The sequence below is a fragment of the Nannospalax galili genome, unplaced genomic scaffold (assembly GCF_000622305.1).
Source record: "Nannospalax galili isolate Female #2095 unplaced genomic scaffold, S.galili_v1.0 scaffold182, whole genome shotgun sequence".
NCBI lineage: Eukaryota > Metazoa > Chordata > Mammalia > Rodentia > Spalacidae > Nannospalax > Nannospalax galili.
In genome coordinates this window covers 3,737,609-3,750,496 of record NW_008348662.1, presented here as the reverse complement: position 1 = coordinate 3,750,496, position 12,888 = coordinate 3,737,609, and the positions used below count along the sequence as shown (strand labels likewise).

General features: G+C 38.5%; 1 protein-coding gene across 26 annotated transcripts in view; it reads right to left on the bottom strand.

Moving 5' to 3' along the window:
- Nucleotides 1-554: 554 nt before the first annotated feature.
- Nucleotides 555-12,888, bottom strand: part of Map4k4 (mitogen-activated protein kinase kinase kinase kinase 4) — a 177,235-nt gene continuing 164,901 nt past the window's right edge. For 15 of the 26 annotated variants that reach the window (XM_008845884.3, XM_008845889.3, XM_008845885.3 and 12 more), the window contains 7 exons: nucleotides 11,814-11,957; nucleotides 8,698-8,832; nucleotides 6,136-6,236; nucleotides 4,198-4,371; nucleotides 3,542-3,701; nucleotides 2,414-2,553; nucleotides 555-2,196 (listed from right to left, as the gene is read on the bottom strand). In XM_008845884.3, coding sequence (XP_008844106.1) covers nucleotides 2,113-2,196; nucleotides 2,414-2,553; nucleotides 3,542-3,701; nucleotides 4,198-4,371; nucleotides 6,136-6,236; nucleotides 8,698-8,832; nucleotides 11,814-11,957 — 938 coding nt within the window. In that variant the 3' untranslated portion in view covers nucleotides 555-2,112. Of the gene's footprint in view, nucleotides 2,197-2,413; nucleotides 2,554-3,541; nucleotides 3,702-4,197; nucleotides 4,372-6,135; nucleotides 6,237-8,697; nucleotides 8,833-11,813; nucleotides 11,958-12,208; nucleotides 12,285-12,888 lie in introns of those variants that run through there. The other 11 variants (XM_008845887.3, XM_008845890.3, XM_008845902.3 and 8 more) reach the window with 2 other exon arrangements.

Below are 12,888 nucleotides of genomic sequence, written 5' to 3'. Positions count from 1 at the left end.
TGTGTAGTAGGAGACTGCCAACAGGAATTAGACTGACTATGGCTGCTGGATTTGGCCGAGCTCAGTCCCATTCTCAGGTGGAATTAACTCCGTAACCTTCTCCACAAACCAGAGAAGAAAAAGTTTCTTTCTCCTTCGACTGTTAGCACTACTCCAGAGCCATATCAATGAAAAACGATGTCTGCCTCCTCTCTCTCTAAAACAAAGTTTCTGAATTTGTATTATGTATTCTTTAGTAGATTGTTGTTCACAGGAAAGCCTTTCACAAAAAGCTACACCAGCAGTAAGAAGAGAATGACACCATCTGAATGGAGGCCAGATGGGACAGGTTTGGCAACAGGTGCAGATGACTGTTACGTGGAATGGGAATAGATGAAGGGCCTCCGCCTTCATGGAAAAAATTAACCATAAAGATCAACGAAGCACAGAGTAGCTGTCACATAATAACCCATTCAGAGCACAAGAGAGCAAGATGGCGGAGCCATGACTCAGCACTTCTTCACTGAGACACCAGCATCCTTAGAGGAATGGAGTGATGACCATGAAGCCGTGAAACAAATTATTACAAGACATTTATTACAAATGTCACGAACATATTCATAAAGTAAAATTAGTTTAAAAAACAGAACAAGGGAGCAAGTGAGAAAACAAGAAAAGCCAGGGCTTCGATATTACACCTAAAACACGGGAAGATGCCATCTTTATGAATAAGTAGAATGAACTACATTCTTAAAATAGTTTTAGTGCATTGCATTTTTAGAAAAGGGACATACCCTCACCCCCTGCAAAAAGGTCCCTGCAACAATGACAGTTTGTGTGACTTCTCAAACATGACCATCTGCCTGCTACTGAATCCCAATTGAGAACAACGCGATCTCAGGTTTATAGGCAACAGTTGCTTATCAATCACTAATGGTGAGTCTGGTGAACCTGAAGCTCTCTGCTTCTGGAACATAGAAAGCAAACTGTATTAGCCGTAAGGCTATTTCCCACCATCACAGACAGTTCTTCTTGTACCTGCTTAGACTTGTGACAAAATAAGTCAAACTTCAATCAGATAGTTTTCGTATTAAGATTAAATCAAACATTAATGTTTTTTTGCCCAAACCATAAACTAAATCACCTCTCAATGCATTAAAAACAATGAGGTAGGCAAAAAACAAAAAACAAAAAACAAAAAAAAAAAAACCCAAAATGAATGAATGTTGATTATTTTTTTCTTCTTCTGCAAGTGCAGACTACGGTAAAATTGTTGCACTTCTAGGTTTAAACAAAAATTAAACCTTTACTCGAGGCAGTGCTAATACTGTCACACAACAAAGTTCTGGCCATTATACAAAATGCGCACATTTTCTTTTTCTTTCTTTTTTTTTAGAACCATCTGCACATGATTTAGGCGAAACTTGGTACACAGAAAAATGACTGAGTTCTTGGCCAGGACAACCCCCTTGAAAAAAAAAAAATCCAAAGAAACAAAATGGGACCCCTTAACCCACCCCACCCACCCTAAGCCCCATCCACAAAAAAGTTATCCTAGTAACTGTGTCTTTCACATTTTATAAATATTAACTTCTTAAACCTGCACCTTCTTCTTTGTCCACATATTGTCACATTACAAAAAAAGAAATGTCAATTAAATACATTGTTAATGTTACTATATTAAATCTGCTCTCTGCTTCAGCAAGTTGCTTCTTACACCACCATTTTTCACCTCCTTGTGCCCACTGCCAACAGATCTGATGGTGTGTTCATCGTCACCACCTTCAGATACCCACAGGACGGAGTCGTTCAGAAACAAGGAATTCTGGAGCTGTAGGAAAGGTACTTGTTCTGGTCTGATGATCGCCCCCAAACACTTCTAGCACCGATGGCAGAATCTGAGCAGCACCAGCTGCAATGCAGCCTTGATTTATTTTTGAGTAAGGAAAAAAGAAAATGGGAATGAAGTGGCAAAAAGAGCAGTAAGGAAGGGAGAGAGAGGACCCAACACGTGAGGACTGCACACAGCTGTCCTGGCTGCACCGGCGCAGCTTCAAGCTCCAGTTGCAAGGAATTCCAAGTTCTCAGGATCCTGACGACTCTGGAGGTCAGTGATCCCAGCTTACACTGTCTCTACCAGCTCAGAAGAGAAGTCCTGCCCAAGGTCATGAAATAAACCTGACTGCTGCCACCAGACCGAACGGAGGCAAAGAATACCTGCAAACACAAAAGAGGGTACAATTAGCAGACCATTCAACACCTCTTAGAGATCATCTCCCCCAACCATGCTTTAAAAAGCAGTATCTAAAGTTTTCCACAACTAATTTATTTTGGAGCCTACCAAAACTACAAAGAAATTCACCACCAGCGTCCATGAAAACAAACCACACCATAAAACAACAGCAGCTACAAAGCAGCCATAAGGGAACACTACCTTGTCATTGCGTTCACATAAGAATTTGAGTCTTTGAGCCCTTTTGTGCATAAACACACCATCCAAGTGACCAGTTTCCACAGACCGGATCTCTATGGCCTTCTCTCCCCAGCCCATTGTCTGATTGGATCGGATATATGCTTTCGGAGAAGGAAAAAAAAAAAAAAAACTATTAAAAACAGGAAAGAACCTTGAGAAGATGTTGCTTACACACACACACACACACACACACACACACACACACACACACAAGTGCTTAGAGGGTGAAAATTTTTATTTTGAAGGAGTTTTGTGTTGGGGCTGGGGGTTTAGTTCAATGACAGAAAGCTCACCTCCCATGCACAAAGCCCTGGGTTCACTTCATAACCGCCTATTCCACCATGGGAAGTCATCATCTGAATTAATGTTTAATTAAATAATTTTCCTTAGGATTTTGATGCCAATTTTCAGAAATAGTCACCATGTATAGAGTTTATTGTACATACTTTCAGCATGTGAGAAGGTAGGGGAAGAAAGATGAGCAACAGAGATATGTACTTAACTGCTCTAGAACCAAGTTAGTTTGGGAATGTGAACACCAAGCCATGAAAATGCGAACACAGTCTCTGCTCCTGAATACAAAGCAGAAGACTACTCCTAGCTGCTCCTAGCTGGGACTCCTCCACTCTCCAAAGCCAACCATGTGTCTTTCCCTGACTCTTCACTTCATACCAATTGGTCAAAAAAATCAAATCTGCCCTAAGTGGAGGCATGGTAGCACACGAATTTAATGGCAGCACTGAGGAGGCAGAGGCAGGCTGATCTCCACAAGATTGAGGCCAGCCTGGTTATAAAGCTAGTTACAGGCTAATTGGGGCTGCAGGGAAACCCTGTCTCAAGCAAAGCAAAACAAAACAAAACAATAAATCTGCCATATTTTATATTAAAGGATTAAATGAGTTAGTGATGGCACATTTTTTAAACGTATACCAAGAATCACCTGGATTTTGTTCTAACCTTTCACTATCTACTGATAACCACTAAATGGCCAGAAAGGTTGAAAAACATGATAAATAAGGAGGACAAACAAAGGCGGTCTTACAGTAGCCTTCTCTTTCACAAATGCTGCCTCTTCCTGGTGCTACGTACCTACAGACGTTGGCATCTCTCCCCACTGCAGAACCACATCCTTGGTGATCCTCCCATATGTGTTCACATAGACCCCTTCATCTTCATAGCACACCAAAAGCTCCATCCCATCAGTGTTGGGGAGGATAATGATTGCATGGGGTTTGATGCTACACTGAATCTAGGGATGAAGAACAGAGAGAGAGAAGCATGTTTGTGGCTATTTCCAGGCCTGTGGAAGTACTCAGTAAGACTAGTGAATGCAGTAGTACCATATCCTTAGTGATACATACCACAGTGTGTAAGAGTCTGGGAAAGCCCATGAAACATACATCCCAAAGTCTATCATTTATAGGTCACATACTCAAATGACTCACAGTTTGAGTCTCTGGATGGTAGACTCCCTTTGAGAACCATTCCCAACCCAGGAGTATTCTGCCAGCAACTGTCCCAAATCCATCCCATGTTAGTCAAAGCAAGTGCTAATAGGTCTTCAGGAGGGCTTCACAGTGTGGAAAGCAGATTTCCACTGGTCACAGAACATGGAGCTACTGAAAATGGTACTTCATTTAAATACTCACCCCCAAAACCATGGGGAAATGAGGAACCCTGCTTATGTTAGTTCACTAAGCAGAGTAAAGGAAAAAGTCAAAACAAAGTGAAGCCAGTCAACCAACCATAGAGTGTGGGTTCTTTCTTACGTGTGTTGGTAGATAAATGTCATAGACTGAGCCTGAATCCACATCAACAGCATGGAATCCAGCATAGGATCCATAGATCACTTTCAACCTCTGGCCTTCCTCAACAGTGAGATCCACCAGTAATGGCTTATGTACTAATTCTCCAAATGACTATAAAGAAATAAGACAGAGGCAGTAAGACAACCCATAGAACTTACTGACAGATCAGATAGAGAGGCTAGCTGTAAGGTCCTTCTGTGGTTATCTAGCTTCAAAATATGCTTTACCAGGTTTTATCATTAGAAAGAATTTGGAGGATACTTCTTCCAAAACCATGGCCTAAATCCCTCCGATCTAGCATAGGAATTCTGCAGTCACTGTCTTGTGTGTCTTGATTAGGAGCACACATGAAGTCAAACTATAAGGATGCTGTAGAACATTATTTGAATATTCAAACAAAGCAGTGGAGTGAGAGTTGCAGGAGTCACAACATTGAGAAACTGATCAGGACGGCTACTCTAGTCACTACGTGAGCTATATAGACTTTAATTTTGTGACTAGAATAATAGGGGACACAAAACTGCATCAGGCTAGACAACCCTGTTTTCATTACTGTCACAGCTCACAGGACTCAGATAATCAAAAAGACTAGAGAAAGATAACACTTATACAGCCAACAAACATGATATAAATATAAAGAATATTAAGCCCAAACTTCAGAATAATGTAATTTTATATTTTATTACCTTTATTAAATACTACTAGGATTTATCAGAAACAGTAAGCCTATTTATTCTGATTCACTGGGGAATAAGTTAATAAGCATTCCCAAAATTCAAATCTTCCAAATAATTGAAATTTACTCTTACAGTAAAAATATATCAAAATGCTTTAAAATACACCCATTTAGTTTCTCTCCGTCTACTAAATGCTCCCTGGGTTATGGGTTATTCTTAAGGTTTTATATGTCATATTAGACTAGAAATGATTGTTGTTTCTATATAATGCTAAAACAGTGTCAATTTTAATTAAGAATTTCAAAATTTAGTATAATCTCTGAACTAAATTATGACAGAATTATGAAAAATGTGCACAGAAAATGACTGGTAATTCTCTACATTTTGGGAAATATGGGACTTATAGACCATTAAGCTTACTAGAAGTGTTTTATTTACTGCCTCTTGAAACAAGTACCAGAAGTGACTATGCAACCAGTTATATGAGTACATGTAAACTCACAACTAAAAACAGTCCTAAGATTAGAGCAAACTTCACTTACTTTCCCAAAGCTCTATGTGCAAAACAGCAAAACCACTATATTTTAAACAGGTTGGCTGCTGCTATACCTATAGCTTTTTAAATTTAAATATAAATAGGACCACATTATACATGTCCTTTCATTTACTGTAAAATAGGAATTGCTTATGTTATTAAAAATTTCTGTAATTTATGTAGTTTTGTTTTCGAGATAGGTTCTTGCTAGGTAGCCCTGGCTGGCCTTGAATGCACAACAATCCTCCTTCCTTAACCTCTTGAGTACTGGTATTAAAGGGGGTACCACTACACCTGCCTTATGATTTAGTTTTTAATCAATACTGTCCTAAGTGCATCCACTTTACAATGGTCTTTTGTTGAACACTTTTTAACCACATATCTAGATCTTTACACACTTCCATGTCTCTATGTGAAGCTCTATTTTCAATGAAAGGTGGAAGTGCTCTTTTGGCACACTAATCATATGCGGGTTTAGAGAATGAGAACAGTTACACAAGCTTATTATGTATCAGCAATAGACTCTCCCATGACAAAAATTGCATGTAATATTAACCAACAGCTTTATATTACTATAACTGTTCAGACTTCTAAAACCAATTTCCTGCCTTTGGGTTATAGTTTACAAAGCTGATGCTGCTTTTAAATATACTGTTCCTTTACCTTAAAGGCCATAAACTTGTGATACGGCTTGGGTGCCCATGCATAGACTTCCACAGAACTCTTCAAAGCAATTACCAGAAATTTGATTCTCTCATATTTTACTGAAAAAAACAACAAAAAAAAACCACTGTCATTATCAACACAGAACTATAAATTCTCTTAGTTGCCTTTTGTAAACTATAAGCACGCCTTCTACTGACTCATCCAAAAAGCAGGGGGGTTGATTGAGTTCAAGCTGCACATGATCTTTTTCTAATTCTTCAGTACATCACTGTTTCCTGGTCATTTCTGATGCTATGCTGGGTTCAGTTCTAAACTCTGGATACAATTCATGAATAGTTTAACTAATGTACCTAATTTCTTGGATTTCAAGTATTTATCATCAATGGCAATGTGAAGCATACCTTAAAGTTTAGAGGGGGACACCATTGCTTCAAAACGTAATGATGTGACTAGTCAGCCACAGGGTTCCTGAATGTTTTAGAAGGACAAGGTCTTGTGTGCAGCTTCCCAGGGTTTCACACCAGGCTCTTACCGCAGAGGAAAATGGAAGGTTATGCCAAAACATTCCTAGGTCTGGGATTCTATCAGCAGACAGAAGTACCTAGTACCTTATAAGACCAAGTACCACACCAACCATTTTTTTTTCCTGGTCTATGCTTTTTTGTTTTATTTATTATTTTTATGTGTGTGAGTGTTATGCCTGCATGTTGGTAAGTGTACCTGTCGTGCAGTGCCCGCAGAGGACAGAAGAGGCTGTCGGATCCCCTGGAACTGGAGTTACGGACAGTTGTTAGCTGTCATGTGGGTGCTGGGATTCAAACCTGGGTCTTCTACAAAATAGTCAGTGTTCTTAACTGCTGAGCCATCTCTCCAGCCCACTTATCTATGTTTTCACCTGAAGTTCTGCACCAATGGAGAAGTAGTAGATCTCTTTTGAACCATAAAGCACATTTGTCTCCTTTCCACAGCTTTTCACTTCCCTCAGATGTCCCCATCCACATGTGACTTATAGTTGTGCCACATATGCCCACCTATCTCTATGTAAACTTCCTAATATTACATTGCTACTTGATTATTTGTGAGTGAGACTTGTTAATTGATACTTCTTCTCAGTTAAACTCCACATACTGTCAACTGTTCAAATAAATTACTGACATATAAAGAATTATAAGCAGCTGTCCAAATCAACACTATTTAATAGAATTTTCTGAAATGATAGAAATGATTTATATTTGCACTGCTAATATCATTGCTGCTAGACACATGTGGTAGTTACTGGATACTTAGAATGTACTAGAGCTACTGAAGGACTTAATAATGTTTACTAACTTTCATAATTTGACTATAAATATTTAACTATAAATACCCTCCTCATCTTGGTGGAAATTCAGAATCATTCCAAATATTGAGGTGACTCCTGTGATAATTATTAACCAATAAACTGGGCTGTATAAAGAAGACAATGTTATGAGTTATACTATCTGGAAGGGGCCCAGAGAACTGGCTATAGCATGTACTAATAAACAGAAAAAAAAAAAAGAAAATAACACAGGCAGAAATCAAACATTCGGTGGAACCCTACCAGTCTTAAGTATATAGCCAACTTTGTTTCAAATTCTATCAAAATATTTTATCATCCCCATAAAACTAATTTTGTTATGACCCATTTTTCATTTATTTCTAATCATGAGTTTAATATTTTTCACATGCAATAAAGAATTAGTCTTAGGGCTGGAGAGATGGCTCAGTGGTTAAGAGCACTGACAGCTCTTGCAGAGGACCCAGGTTTGAGTCCCAGCACCCATATGGCAGATAACAACTGTCTGTAACTCAACTTCCATGGGATCTGACACCCTCTTCTGACCTCAGTGGGCATGGCATGACATGGGTGCATTACACACATGCAGGCAATACACTCATACACATAAAACTAAAATAATAAATATTTTAAAAATAAATAAATAATATTTTTTTTAAAAAAGAATTGGTCTTAGTTTTCTGAGACTTTATTTCGTGAAAATTACTGCATGGGTCTAAGGGAGAAAAACACCAGTAATAAAACACATGGTATATGCAACAGCCGCACACACTCATTCACAATTAAATGGGCACAGTGGCTTTGCAGTGCACTTAATTAAAAAGGACAAGTCATAACTCTGTGGGTTAAAGTCTCAAACACTCAACTAGTGACTGCCAAGGGCCCTTGCACCCTCTAAATATGAGATTGGAGGGTAAAGAAAGAAGCAAAGTGAGAGGGCTTTGTCTCAAAGGGGTTTCTTGAAGCTGCTGCTTTGAGTCACATCTTACAGAGGAGAATGTGGATGTCAAAGAAGGTGAAAAGATTCCATCACAGATGAAAGATATGAGGAAGACTGAAGACAGAGTGAGCAGAAAGAACAAACAAACTGTGTTCTTCTTTGGGATAACAACACAGTAAGACATCCAGATAAGACCTGAAGATCAGAAGTATCTTACGAATTTCCAAAAGCACATTTACTTTAAACTGAATTCGAATTAAATCCTGGAGAAACAAGACACTGTGATTCTCTTAGAACTTACCGACTTTATAGTGTACACATCCTTCCAAATCGCCTACAGTTGTCCACCCTTGCTTCTTCTCAACTTCCGGATCATTATGAAGTATTTTATTCCTTAACCAGGACAAATAGTAGACACGTAACTTGTCCTTTTTGCCTAGTAAAATAAATATAAATATTTTACCTGCATGGTAAAATATAATTTTCCCTAGGGGAATTATTTAATACCAGTTTTATCAGAAACTCAGTGGACCCTTGGAGCCCCTAAAGAATTATCAATGGTATGGGCATGGCTAGAAGGAAAGGTTTTGAAAGAATAATGAGTTTACACTTACATAGATAGATATCTATAAACCATAACAGTAATGTTTCAGTTATTACAATCATACTCTAGGTCAATGACTCACTGGTGGATGGCAGCTCTATTTAGCTCAGGATGAGAGGTAGTTGCCAGAAAGACCAATTAAACAATTGTGACTTTTAGCCCCACACCCAGTCTCCATGAGGGGAGAGGGCCTGAAGTTTAAGTCCACACCAGTGGCCAATGATTTAGTCAATAATGCCCATGTAATAAAACCTCCATCAAAGAGCAGAATTAGAGTTAAGATGAACTTCCAAATATCTGAATACATGAAGATTTCTGGGAGATGATCCATTTGGGAAGGTATGGAAACTTTCTGAAACTAACAAACAAGTATATTGACAATGTAGAGTACAAGCCCGTTATAAAAAAGTTAATCATTTTCCTACATACCAACAGCAAAGATTAGAATTTGAAATTAAAAACATCATTTATATTAACACTAAAAAAATGACATAGATATGAACTCACAAAGTAACCCTTTCAAGATCTATTTGAGGACAATTACCACATTCTGGTCAAAGATATCAAAGAAGAATTAAATAAATGTAGAAATATTCTGTGTCCACAGACAGGAAAACTGAATACCGTCAGTTCTTCTCAAGTTCTAATGTACAGATTGAACACAATTTCAGTCCAAATCATAGCAAGTTATTTGTGCATATCAATAAACTTACTCTAGAGTTTATAGCAGAAGCCAAGCACATGACATGATAAACCAACTACTGGAACAAGAAGTGAAGTTTTCACTTCAACAGTTACTACCAAACATTAATCAGGACCATGTGGGTATCAGCCAAAGAATGAAGAATAGTGGAGCAAACAGCCCAGAAATAGAGGCACGCAAATTCAGTACACAAAAAACAAAGGCAAGCTCAAGGGAGGACTTTCTTTAAATAAATGCTGTTAGAATGCACCAATGAAAAAAAATCAATCTATATACATTCTTTAAATCTTTCATAAAAATCGATTAAAAATGAGTCACAGAGTTAAATGTGAAATTCAAGTTATCAAGCTTCTAGCAGAAAGCAAATAAAAGAGTCTAGATGGATCTCAGATTTGGCAGTAACATCTTACATAAAATACCAAAGGTATAATCCATGAAAGGAAAAAAAAAAACAAGAAACTTTAATTTTATTAAAATTTAAAATATCTATTTTGCACAGGACACTGGTAGAGAGAACGAACAGAGGGTTAGACAGAAAAAGTTTCTTCAAAACACAGGAATAAAAGCTTTCCATCTAAATATACAAAGAATCTTTTAAAAAATCAACAGAAACAACAACAAAAGCAACTCAGTTACAACAGGGGTTAAAGATCAACAAAAGCAACTCAGTTACAACAGGGGTTAAAGATCTATGCAGACACTTCACCAAAGGAGATGTATAGATGTCAAATAATCATGAAAACATATGCAACATTATACATTGGGAAATTCCAAATTAAAGCAAGACACTGGTAGACTAACTACTAGGATGGCCCAAACCCAAAACATTAGCAACATGCAATGCTAATGGGGATGTAGAACAACAGAAACCTCCCCCTTCCTGTGGGATATAAAATGACAGAGCCACTTTGGGAAAGTTTGGCAGTTTCTGTCTTACAGATTTGTGCTGGATAGCTTTAGTTGTCAACCTGATACAGCTGGGTAGAAGAATCCTTGATTTGAGAACTGCCTCCATTGGACTGGCCTGTGGCCATGTCTGTGGGATAGTTTCTTGATTTTCGAGTGAGGTGGTGCCACCCTGGGCAAGTTGTTCTGTCTTGTGTAAGAAAGCAGGCTGAGCAGGGGCCAGGGGAGCAAGCCAGCAAGCAGCATTCCTCCATGGCCTGTGCTTCAGCTCCTGCCTCCAGGTTCCTGCCCTGAGTTCCTACCTTGGGCTCCCTGATGAATTGTGACTCAGGATTTGTAAGCTGAATAAACCCTTTCCTCCTAAGTTGGTATTGGTCAGAGTGTTTTGTCACAGCAATTGAAAGCAGACTAGAACAAGATTTACCAAAGGCTTTGTATGTTTCATCAATTGTGCTAGTTACTTGGTTTTTAATTGCTTATGCCCATGCAAAAAGCTATATACTATACACTAACAGTGTTGCTCATAGTTTCCAACCTGGAAGTAACAAGGTGTCCTTCAGTAAGTGAATGGATAAACTGTAATACATGGATAAACTGTATTGTGGAGTATTGCTGAACAACACAAAGGAACGCAATCTCAAATCACAAAGAGACAAGAAGGAATCTTAAATGTGTTATTGTCAAAGGAGAGAAGCCAATCTGCATACTCTATGGTCCAAATACACAGTCACATGTGGTTATATTCTGTTTGAGTCCAATTAGATATGGCCATCTAGAACAGGTAAAGTCATCAAAAGAGTTGGTCAGTTGTTACCAGGAAGGACCTCAGGAAGAAATATGAACAGGGATGTTTTAGGGCACTAAAGCTAGTCGGACTGATAGAATAATGATAAATATGTGTCATTATTTATTTTCAAAACCAAGACAATGCATTATATAGTCACATAAACTACATGCTTTAATTAATAACAGTGTATTATTACTAATAAATAACAATCTACCACAAATGCACTACACTAAAACAAGATGTCAGAAATAGGGGAATGGGTTCACTGTGTACATCTAGCATCATGTAAACTCACAACATAGTTTGACCATTTTTAGCCAGTATATCAAAGAATATAGAGCTAGATGAAATTTAATGCATAAAATAGCTAAACAAATTGTAAACAGCAGCACAGATTCTGCTTTACAAAACACTTACCAGATATTGTCACCAGGACATTTAGGCCCTCAAGTACATCCATTTGCTGAAACCGTCTTCGGTTGATCAGAGGATATACCTTCCCTTGGCCACTTCTATCCAGGAGCATCAGGCCACTCTCTGTGCCCACTAGCAAATTCACTCCTGTGAATACAAGAAACAAGAAGGGCTTACATTTTATGCTGTGCTTACTAGCTTTGCTACAAGTAAAACTTTCTCTACTTGAAAAAGAGGATAGTTTCCTTAATCCACCCAGAGAAAAATGTTTCGAACAGCCAGAGGTTAAAGCAATCAGTGTCCGCCTAGAGGAACGGCAGTGACATATTTACTCCACGCTGAGAATGGACGTAAGGGGAAGAATAAGGAACTCTCAACCCCTCACCTGCTTCCAACTTCTACTCAGTTCCCCATGACTGTTGTGAGCTTACTATTTCTGTGTTTTCACAGTTTCACCATATGTCACAGTAGACACTTGGAAAAAAAAAAACAAAAAACATGTAATATCATGGCTTCTTAACTGGAAAATTTGAAGAACGTCACTGAAGAAAGCCCTCCTCAGATCCAGCTTGTGAACTGACTTCTATCACTGTCTCTACCACCAAGGAACATCTGCACTTCATTTTCTCTCTTTTCCATTGCTTAGGAATATTAAAGTACTCCAGGTTGCCATGTGACTCCTCCTAACTCTGACCATATACTATCCTGGTTTTCTTAGTCTCCTGTATGAAGATGTCTCTTGTTCTCATATACCTTCTCTGCTTCTAACACAGACACCATCACTGCTGCCTGGCTGACCCTACACATCCCCGCCTATGCTAGGTTAGTATCTCAGTAACTCCTGCTGACATAGTGGACCTCCCTGGCTTTCTTATCCACTAGATTTCTACTGAAATCAGATCTACCACTTGACCAAGCTAACAAACCTGGCCACTAAATCCACGCATACCTCTTCTCCTTCATCACTAAATCCATGCATATCTCTTCTCCTTCATCTCTTCCTTCCTATCTCCTCTTCTCTACCTAGTTCAGGCTTTCACTTTCCTTTTTTCCTTAATTTAAAAATTTTCGTAAGAAC